The 23086-nt window shown below is 47.1% G+C and overlaps 2 protein-coding genes across 5 annotated transcripts in view; both read left to right on the top strand.

The window, feature by feature from the left end:
* Nucleotides 1–939, top strand: part of TEX264 (testis expressed 264, ER-phagy receptor) — a 31298-nt gene extending 30359 nt beyond the window's left edge. For all 4 annotated transcript variants that reach the window (XM_081300758.1, XM_081300761.1, XM_081300760.1 and 1 more), the window contains exon 6: nucleotides 352–939. In XM_081300758.1, the coding sequence (XP_081156884.1) occupies nucleotides 352–635 (284 nt within the window). In that variant the 3' untranslated portion in view covers nucleotides 636–939. The remainder of the gene's footprint in view (nucleotides 1–351) is intronic.
* A 4747-nt stretch (nucleotides 940–5686) lies between these two features.
* On the top strand, nucleotides 5687–15157 carry GRM2 (glutamate metabotropic receptor 2). Its single transcript, XM_081302442.1, has 5 exons — nucleotides 5687–6157; nucleotides 8499–9336; nucleotides 11822–12897; nucleotides 14539–14719; nucleotides 14957–15157. The coding sequence occupies exons 1-5, from the start codon at nucleotides 5702–5704 to the stop codon at nucleotides 15028–15030; spliced, it is 2625 nt and encodes an 874-aa protein (XP_081158568.1). The 5' UTR covers nucleotides 5687–5701; the 3' UTR covers nucleotides 15031–15157.
* The last annotated feature ends 7929 nt before the right edge of the window (nucleotides 15158–23086 follow it).

Genomic DNA, 23086 nt, shown 5'->3' on the forward strand with positions numbered 1-23086 from the left:
CCTAGGGCTGAGTGGCTCTTAATGGATGAAGGGGTGGAGGGTAGCAGGCTTTGTGGGAGTGCAGGGAGCTGAGGCTAATTCAGGGAAAGGAGAGGAGTAAATAGCCAGCTGCTCCCCTCTCCCATTCCCTCCCTCCCTGCTCTCTCCCTTAGTCTTGTCAGTACAGCCCCAGTTAGGGCAGAGGGCAGCTAGAATGGGCCTCCTGAGCCAGGATGGCTATATAATTTACGAGGGGACTGTGCACACTGAGTTGCTGAGCTGGAGCAAGTCCCTGCCCCTGTCCCTAGAGAAGGGAGTTGTGGGGGATGGTGGTGGTCTCGGCTAATCTATGCTCCCTTGTCCTGGCCCTAGGAGCTGACACAATGAGTGACATGAGTTCTGTAAGCCTGGAGGTGGGCCCTGGCAGCCGGGAGACTTCAGCCATCACGCTGTCCCCTGGGGCAAGCAGCCATGGCTGGGATGATGGTGATAACCGGAGTGAGCACAGCTACAGCGATTCTGGTGCCAGTGGCTCATCCTTTGAGGAGCTGGATCTGGAGGGCGAGGGGCCCTTGGGGGAACCACGATTGGGCCCTGAGGCCAAGCCTCTGGGTCTGTTCCGGGAGCCTACTACCCCTGAGAAGGATGAGGAGTAACTTGCATCCTGCACCCTCCTGTGGGTACTGTTGCTAAGGAACTGAGCAGATTGTCCAACCCTCTTCCTTCTTCACCTCTCCAGCCCAGACTATATCTGGGGATGCCTGGGGGACCTGACTTCTACCCCAGGCCTCTAGTTATGCCTTCTCCTCACTGCCCTTTTGGTTCCCAGGGCCAGAGGAGATAGGGACTGTTACCTGCACCAGACTCTTGGGCTTCCACCCCTGTTGTCTTTTTTCAGATTCATATTAGAGCGCTTCCAGAACCCAAAATAAAGCAAATGATTTTCTTGTTTCACCTGTATTTGGACTGTGTGTTTGTTAGTTCTATATTGGGGAGATAGGCTAGGAGTAGGCAGGAGCCTCCCAAACCCAAGAGGAAAGAACCCTGGAGTTGGGTGAGGAGGATATTGAAGGTTTTCACTCCTTGCTCTGTAGCCCCAGGGGACAGTCACCCCTGCATTGCAATAGCCCTAGGAGCTTCCCAGGCTGCTAAAGAGCAGAACAAGGGGTGTGAGAGCCAAGCAGAGAGTCCTTCAGGGCTCCAAAATGGAGAGCTTGAATTCTGCCTTTGTTTGCTTCCAAAGGAGGCCTTTGTGTCTGTCTTGAGTGTGCCTGTGCTCTTGCTGGGACCTTCCCAGCAGGTGAGGCTGTCCCTGCTGTGACTGCCAGTGCCTTTGAACCTGGGTATGTTCATGGACACCACAGATAGGGCTGCTGGTGGTGTTCCTGGGTGAGGCTGTGCCCAAGTAAGCATCAGAAAGGATGTGATTGTGGCTGGGCATGACTGTATATGTATGGATAACTATGTAGCTATGTGTGTGTGGTGCTTTGTTTTGTGTGTTTACCAGTATGTGGTTGCATTATAGGCATGTGTGAGGCTAGCTGGCTGGAAGCATCTTTGGGGGGCTTTGTCTATATACAGTTCTCTCTATGTGGCTATGTGTGTTCATCTGTGCATGCATGGTTATGTGTTCATGTGTAAAGCTATATGTTTTATTATGTATCATTGTATAAAGCTGTGGATTAGTGCAACTGTAAGCTCTTATTACAACTATGTTTGTGGGCATATCTATGTGCATAGCTATTTGTATGTGTCCATATGTATGTCCTGCTAAGGCTATGTGTGTGGCTATGTCATTGTGTATATATGTAGCTGTGTCCACTAGTACTGTGTGGGAGCATTGCATTTGCTTTTGGATGTTATCTACATATACAGCTTTATATTATGGCTGCACTGAGTTACGTGTGTGGCCAGGTCCACTTGTACAGTTGTGTGTGTAAGGCTATGTGTATGTATCCAGTTGGAAGTGGTGGCCACACAGCTGTGTGTTACCATGTGTCTATGCTGCAGTGGAACAGTACAGCTCACTTGCTGCAGGCCATGTGATGGACTTCTTGGGCTGCTGTTTGTAGCCATATCTGTATAAAGTCCTTTGTCTTTTGTGGGGCTCTTTTGGTGAGTTGCCTAGATGTGTGGCTGGGATTGCTGTGCAGTTTCTTTTACCTCAGTACCCTCCTATTGTCAGCCTCTCTGCTACATGAACCCAGCCCATTGCTTACTTACCCCAGGGAGCAGTCTCTCGGAGCCAGCTAGAGGGTAAAGGCAGCTGGTGGCAGAGCCAGAGCTGGAAGACAGCATGTCTGTCTCTCCAGCTTCTTCTGACAGCTCTGAACCCTTATCCCACTGCCCATTAGTGATCTCATTTGCATTGGGGTTTGGGTTTGATGTCTGTTTTCTTTCAAACCTGTGTTATTTCCAGAGCAGTGGGGCATTAGGTTTGGGTGTGCAGGGAAATAGTTGTTCTTGTGATCCCCTCCTATATGCCATACATACATATTGTGGGGGTGGGGGTGTGCTTAAGGGACCTGGGCTAGACATTTTCATCAGCACATAGCTGACCTTACTTCCACTGACACCTGTGGAAGAAAGGGCAGTTGCCAAAGGTGTGTGTAGGGTTGCGTGCCCCTTAGAACTTGTTAATGTATGTACATGTTGGGAGCAGATAACACAGGCTCTGGACCTAGATCTAGGTACAGCCCTTTCCCCAAATCCTTCAGCATAGCCAGGCACTACAACTTATCCACCACCCCTACCCAGGGGCATCCTTCCCCATCCTGCTGGGGGAGGGAAGAGTCAAGAGCATCTTCTCAGAGCTGTCCTCCCTCTGCTTGGGCTCCAGCTCTGGCTTCCTCCTACGCAGCCAGTTCCAGAAGTCTTTCCTCAGCCCCCTCCCCTCGCAGATCCCCCTGCTAGCCCTAGCAGATTCCTCAGGGTTGACCTTAGTCCCTGGTCCTGAAGGCCCCGCCCCCCACAGTATCTCTTAGCCATAAATGCCCTTTGTGCATAGAAGTGGAGGGGAGGGGTAGCAGCTGTAAAGGTCATCTGCAGGAAGGAAGGGGTGGCCCCATCCTCTGACCTCTCCCTCCCCACTGTCTTCCTCTTAGTTATTCAGGCCTGCTCTGACATGGAGCCTGGTATGTGGTCTCAGCTGCAGTCGCTGGATGGAAAGAATGGATGTGAGGACAGGGACAGACTTGCGGCAACAGGCCAAGTGCTCCACCTACCTCACACGTGCCCTTTTACCTGTCCCCCACTGTCCGCGGACAACCCTAGGGCTAACTCCTCCTCTCTTACACATGGGAAACCGTATCAGCGTGCTCATTCTCCAGCCTCAGTGACCTTCCCAACCCAGTACCCCATACCCTGTACCCACCGCTCTCTGGGACGCAGTCTGACTACGAGGTGGTGGGGTAGAGAGGCACCTACTCCAGCACAGCGGGAGCACGAGGGGATTCAGCACCACGCGGCGGACAGCTCCTGGTCCCGTGAGGAGCCAGAGTCGCGGAAGGCTTTGGGCAAGGAGTCCTGGAGGTGTCCGAAAGGAGGCGGAGGCCAGACTGGGAGGGGGATACCTAGAGTGGGGAAGACCGGAGGAGGGACTGGGGGCGGGCCGGGGCCGGGGGGCGGGGCGGGCCGCGATTGAAAGCGGCAGGGTGAGCTGGCGGAGAGCGCAGAACCAGCGAGCGAGCGAGCTAGCCAGCTGGAGCCGGGAGCCCTGCGCCCCTTGCTCCACTCCGATTCTCTACGTGCTGGAGCTGGGCGCGCCAGGTAGGGTGAGCCTGTAGTACCGCGGCCGCTGCAGACCTTTTTAGCCCTGACCCCACGTCCCCGGCGCCCCCGGGTCCTCGAGTTCTGGGGCACCCAGGCCGGGGCGTACAGACCTGCTCTCTGGGAGCTTTGGGAAGCGGGAAGACAGCCCAGGGCGTCCCGCCTTTCTTCCCATAAAACGCACGCCCTGCGTCCCGCTCCTCGGTTCATTCCTCCTGTTCCATGTCCTCTGATTCTTCTTTCTGTCTGTGCCTCCGTCTTTTGTCTCAGCCTTTCTGGACTCTCTTGCCCCCTGATCGGATTTGTGGCCCTGGCCCCCTGGCTACCCGATTCCGGGGTTCTGTCCCCTTCCTGCCTCTGGTCTTCCATCTGGGCCTCCCCTGTGCTGAACCCTTATTTGCGTTCCTTTCCATGAGTGTTGGTCTTCATCCCGGCTTCTCTCCTGTTTGCCTGGTTGAACTGATTCTTTCCGGTTCCCATGGGATCCCAATCCCCTTGTCCCAGTACCAGTGGGAGATTTAGCTCTGGGGAAATGAGGGGACAAAGTGAGAAGCTCCAGTCTGTATAGCCAGGACATGAGATCCATGAACTAGTTGCTGTCTGCTTCAGCCTTAGTTTCCTTTCCTGTTTTGAGGAAAGATTTATATCCCTCCCCCAGCCTTTTTAAGCCAGCATGATTGTAGGAGCCTGTGTGGGGTGGGTGTTTGGGAAGGCTACTGGGGTATAGATGATAGGATGTAGAGTGGAAGACAGAGAAAGGGGGTGTCTAAAGGCTAGCCTCAGGATGGACAAGCCCCTGAGACTGAGAATGGGGAGGTCTGGAAATGGTGACTTTCTCTGCTGTATTTGAAGTAAAAAGAAAACAGAGGCAGAAAGTCTCGAACAGTATCTTACATAGAGCTAGAGTTCAGAACTCATCCTCAGCACTAGAGATTCTGACCAGATGAATTGTCCCCCAACCTATGACACATGTACTTTCATATGTACTTGTCCTGCTCATACAGGACCCATGGCCGCTTTGGTGCCTTCCCTGGGGAGTCTCATTCAGGGCCTATGGTCTCCATTTCTTTCTCAGTCAGGTAACTTTTAAGAACCAGATGCTAGCACCCTTGGGTATTTATCCAGGTATGTGGAGGCACCCAAATGAGGCCTGGGGAGGGAGGCTGGAGGTGGTGCCCTAGAATTCCTGCTAAGCAGAGGCTCCAGTACTGCCCTGCATGGAAAAGGGGACCAGCAGCTTCTTTTAAGTAGCTTTTTATAGAAGACTAAGAGAATACTCTGTCACGTTATGGGGTCTCCCTAGGATTGGAGATTATCACTTGGAGACTCTTCCCTGATAGGTCTTCAGACAGCAGGGTCCCCTCTCTGAAAATCTGAGGTTCAGGACAGGGACTGTTTCCCTGAGTTTGTAACTTTGACATGGCCCCTGCTGAAAAGGTACTGACCTTGAGATCTTGTGAGGTTTGTGTAGAGTCTTGGACAGACACCCTTTAATTTATAGAGGGCTTGGCATGGGTTGGGTTCTTCTGTCTTCTTCCTGGGCCTCCACTCCTTGTCTCTTTTCCCCTTATGCTGAGCTTGGTAGGTGTACAGGGCCCATATCTAGCCCAAATCAGAGCAGGGTTGAGTGAGAGACTCAGGGAGGTATCCCAGGAGCTTCTCAGCCTAGTTAGTTAGACCACTCTCCACATGACCCCTGAGTCCCTGGGAATTGGATGTGAGGAGGGACAGAGTCAGAAGGGGAAGCTGGGGAAAAAAAGAGGCAGCCACTTTTAGGTTCCACTTTTCCCTTTCTGTTTGTCTCTCTATTTCTCTGCAGGAGCTGGGTCCCTTCTCATCTCTCTTCCTGTCTGTCCTTTCCTGTCCCTTTCTCCTCCTCTCTTTGCCTTTGCTGCTTCTATCCTAATCCCCTGGAGACCAGCGTCTGCTGGACCTATCCATCCCCTTTGGAGCCATGGGATCGCCGCTTGGGCTCCTGGTACTGCTGCTGCTGCTGCTGTCGGGTGCTGTGGCTGAGGGTCCGGCCAAGAAGGTGCTGACCCTGGAGGGGGACCTGGTGCTGGGTGGGCTGTTCCCGGTGCACCAGAAGGGTGGCCCAGCTGAGGAGTGTGGTCCTGTCAATGAGCATCGTGGCATCCAGCGCCTGGAGGCCATGCTTTTCGCACTGGACCGTATCAACCACGACCCCCACCTGCTGCCTGGGGTGCGCCTGGGTGCGCACATCCTTGACAGCTGTTCCAAGGACACATATGCCCTGGAGCAGGCACTGGACTTTGTACGTGCCTCTCTCAGCAGAGGTGCTGATGGCTCTCGCCATATCTGCCCTGACGGCTCTTATGCCACCCACGGTGATGCTCCCACTGCCATCACTGGTGTCATTGGCGGCTCCTACAGTGACGTTTCCATCCAGGTATGTGGAGGCCACCCAAATGAGGGCTGGGGAGGGAGGCTGGAGGTGGTGACCTAGAATTCCTGCTGAGCAGAGGCTCCAGTACTGCCCTGCATGGAAAGGGGGGACCAGCAGCTTCTTTTAAGTAGCTTTTTATAGAAGACTAAAAGAATGCTCTGTCACATAATAGGGTTGATTTCTAGAGATTGTGTAAGAGAAACTCCCCTAAGGAAAAAAAAAAAAAAGAAAAGGGAAACACCACACACTAAACACACACACACACACACACACACACACACACACACACACACACACACTGTGATGATGTTAAACAACCTGAGAGGCCAGACCTCTGGAGTCAGTTTCTGGGTTTAAACTCTGGCTCTCCCACATGCTAACTTGCATGATTCTAAATAGGTTTTTTCCCCCCATGTCTTAGTTTTCTCATAAAATGGAATTTATAGCTGGGTGTGGTGGACATGCCCATAATCCCAGCAATTTGGGAGGTGTAGGCAGGAAGATGGCAAATTTGAGGCCAGCCTGGGCAATTTAGTGAGACCCTGTTTCAAAATAAAAAGTGCTGAGGATGATGTTCGGTGGTAGTGCCTAGCATGTGGGAAGCCCTAGGTTCAATTCCCAATTTCCAGTACCAAAATACACACACACACACACACACACACACACACACACACACACACAATTGGATTCAAAATATTTTCTACTTTTAGGTTTCTAGTGAAAATTTAATGAGCAAAGTATGTATCCGAGGGCCTGGAAAGTCATGAGGGCACAAAAAATCTTAACTGCTATTGTTATTAACCAATTTTATAGATGAGTAAACAGGCAGAGAGAGAGGAGGTGTCACAAGCCAAGTTGTGGCAAAGGGGAGATACAAAGTCAATGCTCTTAGCCCAATTTTTCAAGACCATCTCTTTCTGGATTAGAGCAAGGTAGGCAGATAGAACCCAGGAGAAGCCAGAGGAGAGAATTAAGATGGGTAACCAGGAGGAAGAAAAACAATGTGTGTGGAAATAAGGGATAAGGTACCCTAGGGTCTTTGGAGGTGAAGGATTTGAGGAGGTAATATGAGGAAATATTCCTCACCCCTGCCCCTGCCCTGCCCTCTCACAAGGGGCCAGCACAAGGTGTATTGTTGTGTTGCTGGGCTTCAGCAGAGGTTGCTGGCCCAGCTAACTTCCCTTTGCTGCTTCCTGGGCTGTCTCCTGGGCACACCTGGTTGATTTGACCCAGGTGGGATTCTCTTGCTCCTTGACTGCATCCAACCTCTTGCCCAGATCCTCACTTGCAAGTGCCCTGTGTAGGCTGTTGGAAGATGAGGCCAGAACTGGGGCCCTGGCTGGGGACCATATGGGGGCCTTGTCTAGGACCTCAGCTTCCTTTAGGAGACCAGCAAAGAGCATTGCTATTAGACCCCTGACCTGGAATGCTTGTTTAAGAGAAATGAAGCAGAGGCAGGAACCATCGAGTGGTCCTGCTAGTCCCAACTACTGGGAGTAACTGGATGGCAGTTTGATCAAGGGTGACTGTGCCAGCATCTGCATCTGCAGCCCTGACTGGGGACAGGGGTGGGTGGGCATCCTCCCACCTGTTGATGTCTTCATTAGGGGCCTCTGAGGTGCTTTCCCAGCCCTGCTCCTTTACATAGTTCTTGTCAAGGGCCCATGAATTTATTTCCAGGAGCTGGGTTACCTGCTTCCCATCCTAGGCTGCCAGCCTTCTGTAGCAGGGACCACACATCAGCATTCCCGTCTCTTCTCTCTTGCCCATATCCCTATTAGCTTCCATATGCCAGGAGCTGTAGTGTCTGTGCGGTATCATTTTTATGTGCTCAGCTGTCTTGAAAGGATAAGAAACTGAGGCTCAGTGTGCAGCTAAATGTCAACCTTTCTTAGTCCCCTGCCTTGCATCTGGTTGAGGTGTGATTCAGGACCCTGGGGCCTTAGCCCTGGATCTTCTCCCTCAGCCCTTGGGAAGGGGCAGAAACTTCCCACTCCTAGGTTGAAGATACGTCAAATTAAGATTTGATTTTAGGTGCCCCTCTGTAATTCCAGGAACTTGGACTCTGGGACTGAGGCAGCAAGTTTGAGGCCAGCTTCAGCAACCTAATGATACCCCGTCTCAAAAAATGAAAAGGACTGGAGATGTAGTTTGATGGTAAAGCACCCTGGTTCAATTCCCAGTATTGCACACACATACAAAAATTAAGATTTGGCCTTTTGAGAAAGGGAAACTTCAGGGCTATCCTGCGTGGATGCTTAAGTGCTAGATGTGGGGATTGCCCTGTTTGTAGTGTTCATTTGATCTGTTCTCTTATCTTTGCCTTCTCTACCCTGCTTCCCAGGTGGCCAACCTTCTGCGGCTATTTCAAATCCCACAGATCAGCTATGCTTCCACCAGTGCCAAGTTAAGTGACAAGTCCCGCTATGACTACTTTGCACGCACAGTGCCCCCTGACTTTTTCCAAGCCAAGGCCATGGCTGAAATTCTCCGCTTCTTCAACTGGACCTATGTATCCACTGTGGCATCCGAGGGTGACTATGGCGAGACAGGCATTGAGGCCTTTGAGCTAGAGGCTCGTGCTCGCAATATCTGTGTGGCTACCTCAGAGAAGGTGGGCCGTGCCATGAGCCGTGCAGCCTTTGAGGGTGTGGTGCGTGCACTGCTGCAGAAGCCCAGTGCCCGTGTGGCTGTCCTGTTCACTCGTTCTGAGGATGCTCGGGAGCTGCTTGCTGCCACCCAGCGCCTCAATGCCAGCTTTACCTGGGTGGCCAGTGATGGCTGGGGGGCCCTGGAGAGTGTGGTGGCAGGCAGCGAGGGGGCTGCTGAGGGTGCCATTACCATCGAGTTGGCCTCTTACCCTATCAGTGACTTTGCCTCCTACTTCCAGAACCTGGACCCCTGGAACAACAGCCGGAACCCCTGGTTCCGTGAGTTCTGGGAGCAGAGGTTTCGCTGCAGCTTCCGGCAGAGAGACTGTGCAGCCCACTCTCTGAGGGCCGTGCCCTTTGAGCAGGAGTCCAAGATTATGTTTGTGGTCAATGCAGTGTATGCCATGGCCCACGCACTGCACAACATGCACCGTGCCCTCTGCCCCAACACCACCCATCTATGCGATGCAATGCGTCCTGTCAACGGGCGCCGCCTCTACAAGGACTTCGTACTCAATGTCAAGTTTGATGGTAATAGTGCTGGCTAGTGTCCATCAGCTTGCTGACTCTCTTAGAGGAAGAGGGAAAACAGATTTTCATGTTCTATTACTTAGCTAAGGAAACATAGCATAGCACAAGCAGAGAACTCTTCCAGGGGGCTGGTGTCAGAGCCAGGACAAGGACTAATAGGCAGAGGGGACTAGAACTGGAGCCTGGGCTGAGGTTTTGCTTCTATTCTTTTTGTAGCACTGGGAATTGAACCCAGGGCCTCATACATGCTGGGCAAGCGGTCTACCACTGAGATACAACCCCAGCCCTTTTTATTGTTTAGTTTTAGATATGGTATCGCTAAATTGCCCCAGCTGGCCTCTAATTTGTGGTCCTGCTAACTCAGCCTCTCAAGTAGTTGGGGTTACAGGTGTGTGCTGTCACATCTGGCTTGCTGAGGTTCAACTTCCTGAGAGACCCTTCGAGATAGGAGACCTCTGGCCTGTTCCTGCTACTTTGAAGGTCTTTGGCTCCTGCTCGGTTCTTGCCCTGTCTCCTGACTCCTTATCTTGCTTGGGGTGGAAACCAGGGGATTCCAAATCCATTCTTAGATAGCTGCGAGAGAGTCTGAATCAGACTAGATTGAGGGCAAGCATTTAAATGACATTCTATTTAGGGAAAACTTCTATTCCTAATCTTTATTTGCCATCTAAAGTGGTCCTGGTGTCTTCAAATCAAAAGTTAAAATGCTTGTTTTAAGAACAATGAGAATCATTTAGAGTCATCACTAGGTTTCAGAAAGAATCATTCTGGGAGCAGTGAGAGAGGCTGCCAGAACTGACATAGCTTGGAAGCACTGGCGCAGGGTTAAGACAAAGAGTACAGTCATCCTCAGTATCCATGTTTCTAGGCTCTCTATGGACACCAAAGTCTGAGGTTGTTTATCCCTTATATAAAATTGTGTAGTATTTTCATATAACCTATATCTGTCTTCCTGTATACTTTAAAATATCTTATAATACTAAATGCAATGTAAATGCTATGTAAATATTTGTTATACTGTATTGTTGAAGGAATAATAACAACAACAACAAAAAGCCTGTGCATATTAGGTATAGATGCAACCCTCATAGAACTAATTGATTTTATTTATTTTTTTTTAAAGACACTTCTTTTTTTTTAATTTTAATATTTATTTTTTAGTTCTTGGCGGACACAACATCTTTGTTTGTATGTGGTGCTGAGGCTCGAACCCGGGCCGCACGCATGCCAGGCGAGCGCGCTACCACTTGAGCCACATCCCCAGCCCGAACTAATTGATTTTAAAAATTGTTATTTTGATTCTGGGTTGGTTGACTCTGTAGCTATGGAACCTGTGTCAACTATAATTTCAATAAGATTGATGTTCAGAGTTGTGATAGAATGAGAATAGAGGTTAGAGTTGGAATGTGGGCTCTGATTGAGTGGATGTTAGAGGAAGGCTATATTCAGTCTACTGGGCTTGGATAGAATTATGGTTGGGCTAGAAATGGATTTTGAGAACTTTGACACTGACTGGAAAAAGTAAGAGTTTGGAGGATCTTGGGTTTGAATTACAGGCTGAATCATTCACTCATGGAGACTTAAGAATGTTTTCTTGAACTCTGATTTCTCACTGGGATCAGGGAAGGTGTAGTCCTGACTCCTGAGCCTGGCTGAGCCATGTGAGGTTCACAGGGGATGAAGTGGGGGTGGAGAGTGGCAGTGACTATTCTGTGAAGGGAACTGGTTGAAGGTGACACTGAGATTGTGATTCTGTTTGTACTGGAATCAGTGTTAGGGCTGGTGGGGGATGGAGCTGAGGTTATTGTTAGGATTAGTGGGACCTGGATTGCATCTGAGGCTGGACTTAGCTTTGGGTTCTCTGTGTTAAGTTTGAGGAGGGAGCTGTGTTGGGATGAAGTGGGGGTGGAGAGTGGCAGTGACTATTCTGTGAAGGGAACTGGTTGAAGGTGACACTGAGATTGTGATTCTGTTTGTACTGGAATCAGTGTTAGGGCTGGTGGGGGATGGAGCTGAGGTTATTGTTAGGATTAGTGGGACCTGGATTGCATCTGAGGCTGGACTTAGCTTTGGGTTCTCTGTGTTAAGTTTGAGGAGGGAGCTGTGTTGTGATAAAGTTGGGGTTTGGGGCCTGGAGGTTGGAAGGTGTTAGAGACTAGGTCTATGGTTGGATTTGGCAAGTCATGGTTGGGGATTGGAATAGGCATTAGATTTATGGAAATCACTTGGCTTTAAGGCTGGGGTTACCTTTGGAGTTTAGGATTGGTGAAGACTGAGGTTTGATGCTAGAATTTAGGGGTTAGAATTTGTTGTAACCTCCTAGAAAAATGACTAGGGTCAAGATGGGCTTTAGTTTTGGGGTGAGGATTGGAAGAGCTACTGATGGCCTTAGCTTTGGGATTGGATCCATTTGAGGGTGAGGGTTGAGTTTCCATTAGGGTAACCCACTGATCCAACCTTTTCTTCCTTCCCTCCCCCATCTCAGCCCCCTTCCGCCCAGCTGAAACTCACAATGAGGTCCGCTTCGACCGCTTTGGTGATGGTATTGGCCGCTACAACATCTTTACCTATCTGCGGGCAGGCAATGGGCACTATCGTTACCAGAAGGTGGGATATTGGGCAGAAGGCCTGACTCTGGACACCAGCCTCATCCCATGGGCCTCACCTTCTGCTGGACCCCTGCCTGCCTCTCGCTGCAGTGAGCCCTGCCTTCAGAACGAGGTGAAGAGCGTGCAGCCAGGTGAAGTTTGCTGCTGGCTCTGTATCCCCTGCCAGCCCTATGAGTACCGGTTGGATGAGTTCACCTGTGCTGACTGCGGTCTGGGCTACTGGCCGAATGCCAGCCTGACTGGCTGCTTTGAGCTGCCCCAGGAGTACATCCGCTGGGGTGATGCTTGGGCAGTGGGACCTGTCACCATCGCCTGTCTCGGTGCCCTGGCCACCCTCTTTGTGCTGGGTGTCTTTGTACGGCACAATGCCACTCCTGTGGTCAAGGCCTCGGGTCGGGAGCTCTGCTACATTCTGCTGGGTGGTGTTTTCCTCTGCTACTGCATGACCTTCATCTTCATTGCCAAGCCATCCACGGCTGTGTGCACCTTACGGCGCCTTGGGTTGGGCACTGCATTCTCTGTCTGCTACTCAGCCCTGCTCACCAAGACTAACCGCATTGCGCGCATCTTCGGTGGGGCCCGGGAGGGGGCCCAGCGACCACGCTTTATCAGTCCTGCCTCACAAGTCGCCATCTGCCTGGCACTTATCTCAGGCCAGCTGCTCATTGTGGCTGCCTGGCTGGTGGTGGAGGCACCGGGCACAGGCAAAGAGACAGCCCCTGAACGGCGGGAGGTGGTGACACTGCGCTGCAACCACCGTGATGCAAGCATGTTGGGCTCTCTGGCATACAACGTGCTCCTCATCGCACTCTGCACGCTCTATGCCTTCAAGACCCGCAAGTGCCCCGAAAATTTCAATGAGGCCAAGTTCATTGGCTTCACCATGTACACCACGTGCATCATCTGGCTGGCATTCCTGCCCATCTTCTATGTCACCTCCAGTGACTATCGGGTGAGCTGCCTGCTGCAGAGGTGGGAGGGGATGGGATGCTGGACTCTTGGTTTCCTGGTATTTCATTTCATCTCCTGATAATTGATGCTCCAAGAGCTTATATGTTCACTCAGGGACCCACAGCTTGTGTGGACCCTACAGGAAGGTGAAAGGGATGAGTAGGGACTGGGCAGAAAAGTACAGAACTCAAGTTCGAGTTAGAAGAGATGTCAACCAGGCTTGGTAGTACACGCCTGTAATCCCATTGGCTTGAAAGGTTGAGGCAAGAGGATCATGAGTTCAAAGCCAGTCTCAGCAACTAAGTGAGGTCCTAAAGCAACTCAGCAAGACCCTGTCTCTAAATAAAATATATATGGCTCTAAATATAAACATATGTATGGCTGGGGATGTGACTCGATGGCTAAGCACCCCTGGGTTCAATCCCTGATACCAAAAAGAAAAAAAAAAGAGAGAGAGATGTCAGTATTCCAATGTCATTCCTAAACTGGCAGGAGATGGGGTGCAGAAATATGTTCCATGGGTTTAAGGGTTTGACTAGAGAGGAGGTTTGCAGGTGAAAGATGAAGCAAAGAAGGTAGGGGGAAGAGAGGTAGGGTTGACAAAGATTAAATCAGATGAAAGCTATATTCCAGTTGGTGGCTTCCAAACAAATTTGGTTTCATCTTACACTGTCTCAGTGGGTATCCTCAGCTCCAAGGGGCAATGGATACTTTAAATGGGGTGAACAGAAAAGGCCTCTCAGAGGAGAACAGGTGAGCTGGCCTCTGACAAGAGAATCATCTTGGTTAATCCTCATGACTCTGGAGTAAGCTCCATGGCTCTCCCATTTTACTGACAAAGAAACAGGGCCTTGGAAAGTCAACCCTGTGCCCGAGGTCACTTAGCTTGAGAATGCAGTGTAGGGTCTGAACCAACAATCTTAACAATTAAAGGAGCAGGAAAATTGTGGCAAACATCTTGACAAAGGTTCTTTCCCCAGGACAGAAGTGTGGTGGTGCAGTGCTGGGGCCCAGGGATCTCTGGGCTTGGCTGCTCTGCTTGCAACTGCTGGGCCACCACCTGGAGGCTAGGGTTGAGAGGGAATCTGCTTTGACTTAGCCAGAATGTGCATATAATTTGCATTTTCATGCCAATCATAGCTAAGGACTCACCCAGGGCATACATATACACAATAGTCAACCATGCATGCACAAATACATATACCAGCACATATATATACAGACACATGCATGCACATTTTTTTACACATCCTGGCACACACACACACAGTTCCCTCCCTACACACAGTCCATACCCATACATCCTACACCCCCAAACACTTGTACACACACAGACCTGTACACTCACTACTGCACATACATACATACACTCAGATATGCAGTGGTGGACATACCAGCTCCTCCACATATGCATACATGCACCGTATATATACATGCACCCCAGCATGTTCAACCCCACAGCTGAACCTTGGGATCCCTGGGCAAACAGTCTACCAGGACAGATGCTGGGACTGTGCCCACCAAGGTCCAGTAGATGCTTACTGTCTCTCCCACATCCTGGGAAGGGGGTTCTAGGGGCCAGGCCCAGCCTTTGGGACAGACATCCTTGACCTGTGCCTGCTTCCCCACTCAACCCCTGCAGGTACAGACCACCACCATGTGCGTGTCAGTCAGCCTCAGTGGCTCTGTGGTACTTGGCTGCCTCTTCGCACCCAAGCTACACATCATCCTCTTCCAGCCGCAGAAGAATGTGGTTAGTCATCGGGCACCCACCAGCCGCTTTGGCAGTGCTGCCGCCAGGGCCAGCTCCAGCCCTGGCCAAGGTCAGCATCATAAGCACCCCTTCCTACCTGAGTTCCTCCTCCCAACCCATCTCCTCAGGTGTGGTCTACTCCTCCATTGCTGAGATTCCTTGTCAGGGGATGGGGTGCCCTCAAGATGACACTGAACATGAGAGGGTGGCAGGGGGACATGCTTCCTTCCACAGCTCTACTTTCCCTGCTTCCTATTCTTTATGGAGGATTCAGGGTCATCTCCAACTTCTGGTTTTCTTTCCCTAGGGTCTGGCTCACAGTTTGTCCCCACTGTTTGCAATGGCCGTGAGGTGGTGGACTCAACAACGTCATCGCTTTGAAGACCCTACACTTCTGCCCTGATATGGCTGTTCCCTGAACCCCAGTGTAGATAGTGTCCATGGTCAGGAGGAAATTGGCTGGAGCAATGCAATAATACCCACCCCATGCCCACCCCAAAGTCACTTACCCACCTGCTTTTCCCAACCCTTCAGAGTCAGAAGTCAGTGTCCTTGGCCAGGGGGCCTTTGCAATGGCCACCAGCTGCCCTTGTAGCTGTGTCCTCTGCTTGCCAGGCCCAGGGCTCAGAGGGGAGAGTGCCCTGGCATGGGGTGGGGGGGATGGGGGAGTGACTGAGGATCGTAGGCCCCAATCCCTAATCAGCAAAGGTGCTTCCAGCCCAGCTCCTCTCCCCTCTAGGGCCTTTTTAATTTTTTATATGTTACTCTAGGATGGGCAGGGTGGTTGTTGTGGGGGCTGCCCCTGTCTCTGAACAGTAGTTTGTCCTGTGGTTTATTTTGTATTATCTGTAAATAAAGTGTCTTTATTAAAAAAAAAAATAACTCTCAATCCTTGACCCAGAGAAGCCCTGTCCCCTCTCCCCAGCCTCCCAAGTCTTTATTCTGCTAGTATTTGCCGCTGTACTCTGTTCCTGATGTTAGGATTTGGAAGCCACTAAGACAAACCCAGCCCTGTCTTTGGGGAGGTTGAAAACGAATAAACCATCTTCATTTTAAAGGAGACACCACAGGCTGGCCAAGGCACACCTGGTGTGAGGGCAGGATGGTGTGGAGTGACTGTGATCTCTGGGGATCAGTGATCTTTTCCATGGCTGCCTGCCTGGTACTTAGAGGAGCCAGATCAGCTCAGAGCCAGGCTGAGTGAAGAGGGAACCAAGAAGCAGCATGGGACTGAATGTCATGTGATCATTTGGCACATACAAAGGTAGGAAGAGCTCATAAAGGGGGGCAGATGAAGCAGGGAGGGCAGAAGCTGGGCAGTTTGGAGAGGCCATCTACTGCTAGGCCTGGCAGGAAGTCAGAGTCTGGAGTGCTTCTGGTTGCAGGACTGTGGTGAAGTCCTCCAGGATTCTCTATTTGGAGATCACCAGCAGAGGGAGCCAAGGCCCAGCCTAGGCCACATGGCTCAGGGCACTGAACCCTAAGAAGATGGCAGCTTCAGAAGGGTTTGCAGTGTCTCAGAAGGATGGGCAGGCCAGGGACATTTTTTTGTTTCCAGTGGCTTCATTTGCTTCTGCAAGCTGGTGAGACTGGACATTTGGGTTAATAATTCAAAAAAATGGAAATAAAAAAATTGCAGGAATGGCTTCTCCTCCTCAGTCCATATCTGGTATGCAAGAATGGCAAAATGTAGAATACCTCAGTTAACTCTGAAGGTCATAAACAGGGAATTTTTTTTTTTTGGTATAGATATGTCTTACACAATATTTGGGATGTATCTTATAGGAAAAGTTTTTGTTTATCTGACATTCTTATTTAACTAGGCATTCATATTTCACCTGCTAATGTAGGCAACAAGCAAGGAAAGACCAGGGTTTGCGAGCTCCCCCCACCCCAAGTTTTCCTTCCAGTCATGGGTGACCTGGGCTAATGTCTGGTTTTCCTTCTCTCCAATGCCACACAATCCATGACCCTGAAAGTTCTGGCACCTCTGCCTAGGAAAGGAAGGGGTGTTGGGGCTTCTGCTGGGTCTGTTTATGTTAGACTTGGAGTTCCCAAAGGAGAACCCTGCTTCTTTTGGGGACGGAGGATCAGAGATGCCAAGCATTTGGGATTCTCCCTGGAGAATCCCATTCATGACCATAACTACCAGGTTCTCTGACTGAACAGCCAGAGTTTACATTGAGGCATGGGTGTTTCTCCTGTGGCTTTGTTCAAAGGCCCTCCCAGCCCCACTTCTATCCTTTCATCCATTCCTTCCATTGGTTCTGTGAAAACTCCATGGTAGACCTCAGCCTGTGTGGGCCTGCCTCTCTTTTATTCAACAATGAATTCCAATGGCTTGGAAGAGAATGGTTCAGACCTCTTTCTTTTCTTGTCCCTAGTCCTGGCATGGGGGTGAGGGTATAATACAAGGGCAGCTCAGATGAGAGATGCCTCCCCACATTTCAGCCCTTTCCAGGTGCAGACCCCTGAGACAGAATATTAATATCCAAGAGGAAGTTGGTGATGTATTAGGTAAAGGTTCTGGGGACAAAAAGTGAGGATGACGTGGAGCCAAGAATAAGATTCAAGTTTTTTGATTCCCCAGAAACCCATGGGTGAAAGTTGCCCAGAGTGGCATTCAGGCCAGTGCTCCCTCTCCATTGCTCCACTCTGCCCTAGCTGCTCTTGTCTCCTCTGCTGGTATGAGGGTTCATGGGAGGGAAGGGGAAAGGAGGAATCCCTGAGAGCTTCAAAACCCTCTAGAAACACCCCACCCCAATTCCAGCAGAAAAAGGAGAGGAGCCCACCCTTCTTGCTCCTGTGGGCTAGTGGGTTTTAAGCACTGAGATGGATATTCTCAGCTTGGAGGAGAAAAACCGGACCTGGTGAATGCAGAGGAAGGAGAAAGGTGAGGGATGAAAAGGGAGGGAAGAGAGAAATGAGGAGCCTGGGGGAGAGTCGTGGGAGCAAAAGGAAGAAAGTGGAAATGAAAGCTTTAAACCCTGAGGGCTCTTGTCAAGATGTTAGGTTTTTTTAAAAAAATAAAATGAAATTATTCTTTCTGTGAAAACAGTTGTATGCTCCCTATAAATGGTTTAAGCATTGCAGAAAAGTACAAAAAGAAAATAAAAGTATTACCTCAAGTTTCATGATTCAAATATAACCATCATTAACATTTCTGGTACATCATGCTAGACATATTTCTATGCATTTTTACAGATAGGAGAGATAGAAATACTTTCATAAAAATGGGATCATACCATATGTCTATTTTCTTAGTGAAGATTTAATTTTACTTGACTCTAATTGAAGAAAATGAATCTGAAATAAAAACTGAACTTCCCAAACATTTCTTCATCACTAAAGATATTTCCTCCCCTGAAATATCCTTCAAGTTTAAGAAAGAAGATGGAGTTCCATTTAGAGGCAAACATTCTTTCAATCTCATGGGATTTGAGGAGAGTCTGACCTGTTGTCAACCTTTTTGCTCCGGAAATGGAAGGACTGGTTCACTGAGGCAGATGGAGGTCCTCATGCACAGGGCATGTGGCTCTGGATTGTGGCCTGTACATGGGTCTCTTTTTCACTGTGGCCATATTCAACAAAGAGAGGAAGGTAAGCACTGTATTTAAGCATCTCTATAGAGGGATGGCCCGGAAGCTACCTACTCTGCTGTTTTCAGATAACATTTCTCTACTGATATTTTTTCTAGACATTTTACAGATTTAGTTTTTACATTGAGGTCTTTCATCTTTCTTGAATTAATTTTTGTATGTGGTGTGAGATAAGAGTCAATATTAATTTTTACCTAGATGGATACTCAGTTGTTTCAACATTGCTTGTTGCAAAGATTCCCTTTTCCTGTGTTGAAATATATTGGCACCCTTGCCTGAAGTCAGTTGGCCATAAGGGTGCTCTATTTCTGGATTTTATTTATTTATCCTAATGAACACCACACTGTCTTGATTACTTTAGCTTTAGAGTGAATCTTGAGATTAGGGAGGGCAAGCCCTTCAACTTTATGCTTTTTTAAAAATTATAATTGTCTTGGTTGTTCTAGGTTCTTTGTATTTTAATATAAATTTTAAAATCAGCCTTTCCAGTTTTGTGGGAAAAAAATCAATTTGTGGAAAATTGTAATCTTAGAAAAATATTGCCATTAAGTTCATAAATATGGTATATTTTTTCATTGATTTCAGTCTCTAATTTCTCAGCATTGTTTTGTAGTTTTCACTGTAAGAGTTTTGGAGTTATTGTGTTAAGTTTATCCTTAGACATTTTATTTATTTAAAAATAATTTTTTTGTAGTTGTTGATGGACAGAACACCTGTATTTTATTTATTTTAATGTGGTGCTAAGGATCAAATCCAGTGTCTCACATATGAGAAGCAAGTGTTCTGCCACTGAACTATAGCCTCAGCCCAGCATTTTATTTATTTTTTTTAATTTTTTTTATTGGTTGTTCACAACATTACAAAGCTCTTGACAGATCATATTTCATACATTAGATTGAAGTGGGTTATGAACTCCCAATTTTACCCCAAATGCAGATTGCAGAATCACGTCGGTTACACATCCACAATTTTACATAATGCCCTATTAGTAATTGTTGTATTCTGCTACCTTTCCTATCCCCTACTATCCCCCCTCCCCTTCCCTCACATCTTCTCTCTCTACCCCATCTACTGTAATTCATTTCTCTCCTTGTTTATTTTCCCATTCCCCTCACAACCTCTTATATGTAATTTTGTATAGCAATGAGGATCTCCCTTTGTTTCCATGCAATTTCCCTTTTCTCTCCCTTTCCCTCCCATCTCATGTCTCTGTTTAATGTTAATCTTTTCTTCCTGCTCTTCCTCCCTGCTCTGTTCATAGATGCTCTCATTATATCAAAGAAGACATTTGGTATTTGTTTTTTAGGGATTGGCTAGCTTCACTAAGCATAATCTGCTCTAGTGCCATCCATTTCCCTGCAAATTCTATGATTTTGTCATTTTTTATTGCTGCATAGTACTCCATTGTGTATAGATGCCACATTTTTTTTTATCCATTCATCTATTGAAGGGCATCTGGGTTGGTTCCACAGTCTAGCTATTGTGAATTGTGCTGCTATGAACATCGATGTGGCAGTATCCCTGTAGCATGCTCTTTTAAGGTCTTCAGGGAATAGTCCGAGAAGGGCAATAGCAGGGTCAAATGGTGGTTCCATTCCCAGCTTTCCCAGGAATCTCCAAACTGCTTTCCAAATTGGCTGCACCAATTTGCAGTCCTACCAGCAATGTACAAGTGTACCCTTTTCTCCACATCCTCGCCAGCATTTGTTGTTGTTTGACTTCATAGTGGCTGCCAATCTTACTGGAGTGAGATGATATCTTAGGGTGGTTTTGATTTGCATTTCTCTGACTGCTAGAGATGGTGAGCATTTTTTCATGTACTTGTTGATTGATTGTATATCCTCCTCTGAGAAGTGTCTGTTCAGGTCCTTGGCCCATTTGTTGATTGGGTTATTTGTTATCTTATTGTCTAATTTTTTGAGTTCTTTGTATACTCTGGATATTAGGGCTCTATCTGAAGTGTGAGGAGTAAAAATATGTTCCCAGGATGTAGGCTCCCTATTTACCTCTCTTATTGTTTCTCTTGCTGAGAAAAAACTTTTTAGTTTAAGTAAGTCCCATTTGTTGATTCTTGTTATTAACTCTTGTGCTATGGGTGTCCTATTAAGGAATTTGGAGCCCGACCCCACAATATGTAGATCGGAGCCAACTTTTTCTTCTATCAGATGCAGAGTCTCTGATTTGATATCAAGCTCCTTGATCCATTTTGAGTTAACTTTTGTGCATGGCGAGAGAAAGGGATTCGGTTTCATTTTGTTGCATATGGATTTCCAGTTTTCCCAACACCATTTGTTGAAGATGCTATCCTTCCTCCATTGCATGCTTTTAGCCCCTTTATCAAATATAAGATAGTTGTAACTTTGTGGATTAGTCTCTGAGTCCTCTATTCTATACCATTGGTCCACCCGCCTGTTTTGGTACCAGTACCATGCTGTTTTTGTCACTATTGCTCTGTAGTATAGTTTGAAGTCTGGTATCGCTATACCACCTGATTCACACTTCCTGCTTAGAATTGCTTTTGCTATTCTGGGTCTTTTATTTTTCCATATGAATTTCATGATTGCTTTCTCTATTTCTACAAGAAATGCCGTTGGGATTTTGATTGGCATTGCATTAAACCTATAGAGAACTTTTGGTAATATCGCCATTTTGATAATGTTAGTTCTGCCTATCCATGAACAGGGTATATTTTTCCATCTTCTAAGATCTTCTTCTACTTCTCTCTTTAGGGTTCTGTAGTTTTCATTGTATAAATCTTTCACCTCTTTTGTTAGGTTGATTCCCAAGTATTTTATTTTTTTTGAGGATATTGTGAATGGAGTGTTTTTCCTCATTTCCATTTCAGAAGTTTTGTCGCTAATATACAGAAATGCCTTTGATTTATGCGTGTTGATTTTATATCCTGCCACTTTGCTGAATTCATTTATTAGTTCTAGTAGTTTCTTTGTAGACCCTTTTGGGTCTTCTAGGTATAGAATCATGTCATCTGCAAATAGTGATAATTTAAGTTCTTCTTTTCCTATTTTTATGCCTTTAATTTCTTTCGTCTGTCTAATTGCTCTGGCCAGTGTTTCGAGAACTATATTGAATAGAAGTGGTGATAGAGGGCATCCCTGTCTTGTTCCAGATTTTAGAGGGAATGCCTTTAACTTTTGTCCATTCAGAATGACGCTAGCCTGAGGCTTAGCATAGATAGCTTTTACAATGTCAAGGTAAGTTCCTGTTATCCCTAGTTTTTCTAATGTTTTGAACATAAAGGGATGCTGTACTTTGTCGAATGCTTTCTCTGCGTCTATCGAGATGATCATATGGTTCTTTCCTTTAAGTCTATTGATGTGGTGAATAACATTTATTGATTTCCGTATATTGAACTATCCTTGCATCCCAGGGATGAATCCTACTTGATCATGGTGCACAATTTTTTTGATGTGTTTTTGTATTCGATTCGCCAGAATTTTATTGAGGATTTTTGCATCTAGGTTCATTAGAGATATTGGTCTGTAGTTTTCTTTCTTTGAGGTGTCTTTGTCTGGTTTCGGAATCAGGGTGATGTTGGCCTCATAGAATGAATTTGGAAGAGCTCCCTCTTTTTCTATTTCCTGAAATAACTTCAAAAGTATTGGTATTAATTCTTCTTTAAAGGTTTTGTAAAACTCCGCTGTATACCCATCTGGTCCTGGGCTTTTCTTGGTTGGTAGTCTTTTGATGGCTTCTTCAATTTCATCCATTGATATTGGTCTGTTCAAATTGTGTGTATCCTCCTGACTCAGTCTGGGCAAATCATATGACTTAAGAAATTTATCGATGTCTTCACTATCTTCTATTTTATTGGAATATAGGTTTTCAAAATAATTTCTAATTGTCTTCTGTATTTCTGTAGAATCTGTTGTGATATTGCCTTTTTCATCCCGTATGTTAGTAATTTGAGTTCTCTCTCTTCTTCTCTTCGTTAGCATGGCTAAAGGTCTGTCGATCTTATTTATTTTTTCGAAGAACCAACTTTTAGTTTTGTTAATTTTTTCAATAGTTTCTTTTGTTTCAATTTCATTGATTTCCGCTCCGATTTTAATTATTTCTTGTCTTCTGCTACATTTGCTATTGTTTTGCTCTTCCTTTTCTAGGGCTTTGAGATGAAGTGTGAGCTCATTTATTTGTTGGTTTTTTCTTTTTTTGAGGAATGACCACCAGGCGATGAATTTCCCTCTTAAAACTGCTTTCATTGTGTCCCATAGATTCCGATATGTTGTGTCTGTATTTTCATTTATCTCTAAGAACTTTTTTATTTCCTCCTTTATGTCTTCTGTAACCCATTGATCATAGAGTAACATATTGTTCATTTTCCATGTGATGTAGGATTTTTCCTTCCTTCTTTTATCATTGATTTCCAGTTTCATTCCATTATGATCAGATAAAATGCATGGTATTATCTCCACCCCTTTATATTTACTGAGGGTTGCCCTATGGCATAATATATGGTCTATTTTTGAGAAGGATCCATGTGCTGCTGAGAAAAAAGTATATCCATTTGATGATGGTTGATATATTCTATGTATGTCAGTTAAGTCTAGGTTATTGATTGTGGTATTGAGTTCTATAGTTTCTTTATTCAAATTTTGTTTGGAGGATCTGTCCAATGGTAGAGAGATGTGTTGAAGTCACCCATAATTATTGTGTTGTGGTCTATTTGATTCTTGAACTTGAGGAGAATTTGTTTTATGAATGTCGCAGCACCATTATTTGGTGCATAAATATTGATAATTGTTATGTCTTGTTGGTGAATGGTTCCTTTTAACAGTATATAATGTCCTTCTTTATCCCTTTTGATTAACTTAGTCTTG

This window comes from Spermophilus citellus (assembly GCF_964194105.1).
Source record: "Spermophilus citellus genome assembly, chromosome: 7".
NCBI lineage: Eukaryota > Metazoa > Chordata > Mammalia > Rodentia > Sciuridae > Spermophilus > Spermophilus citellus.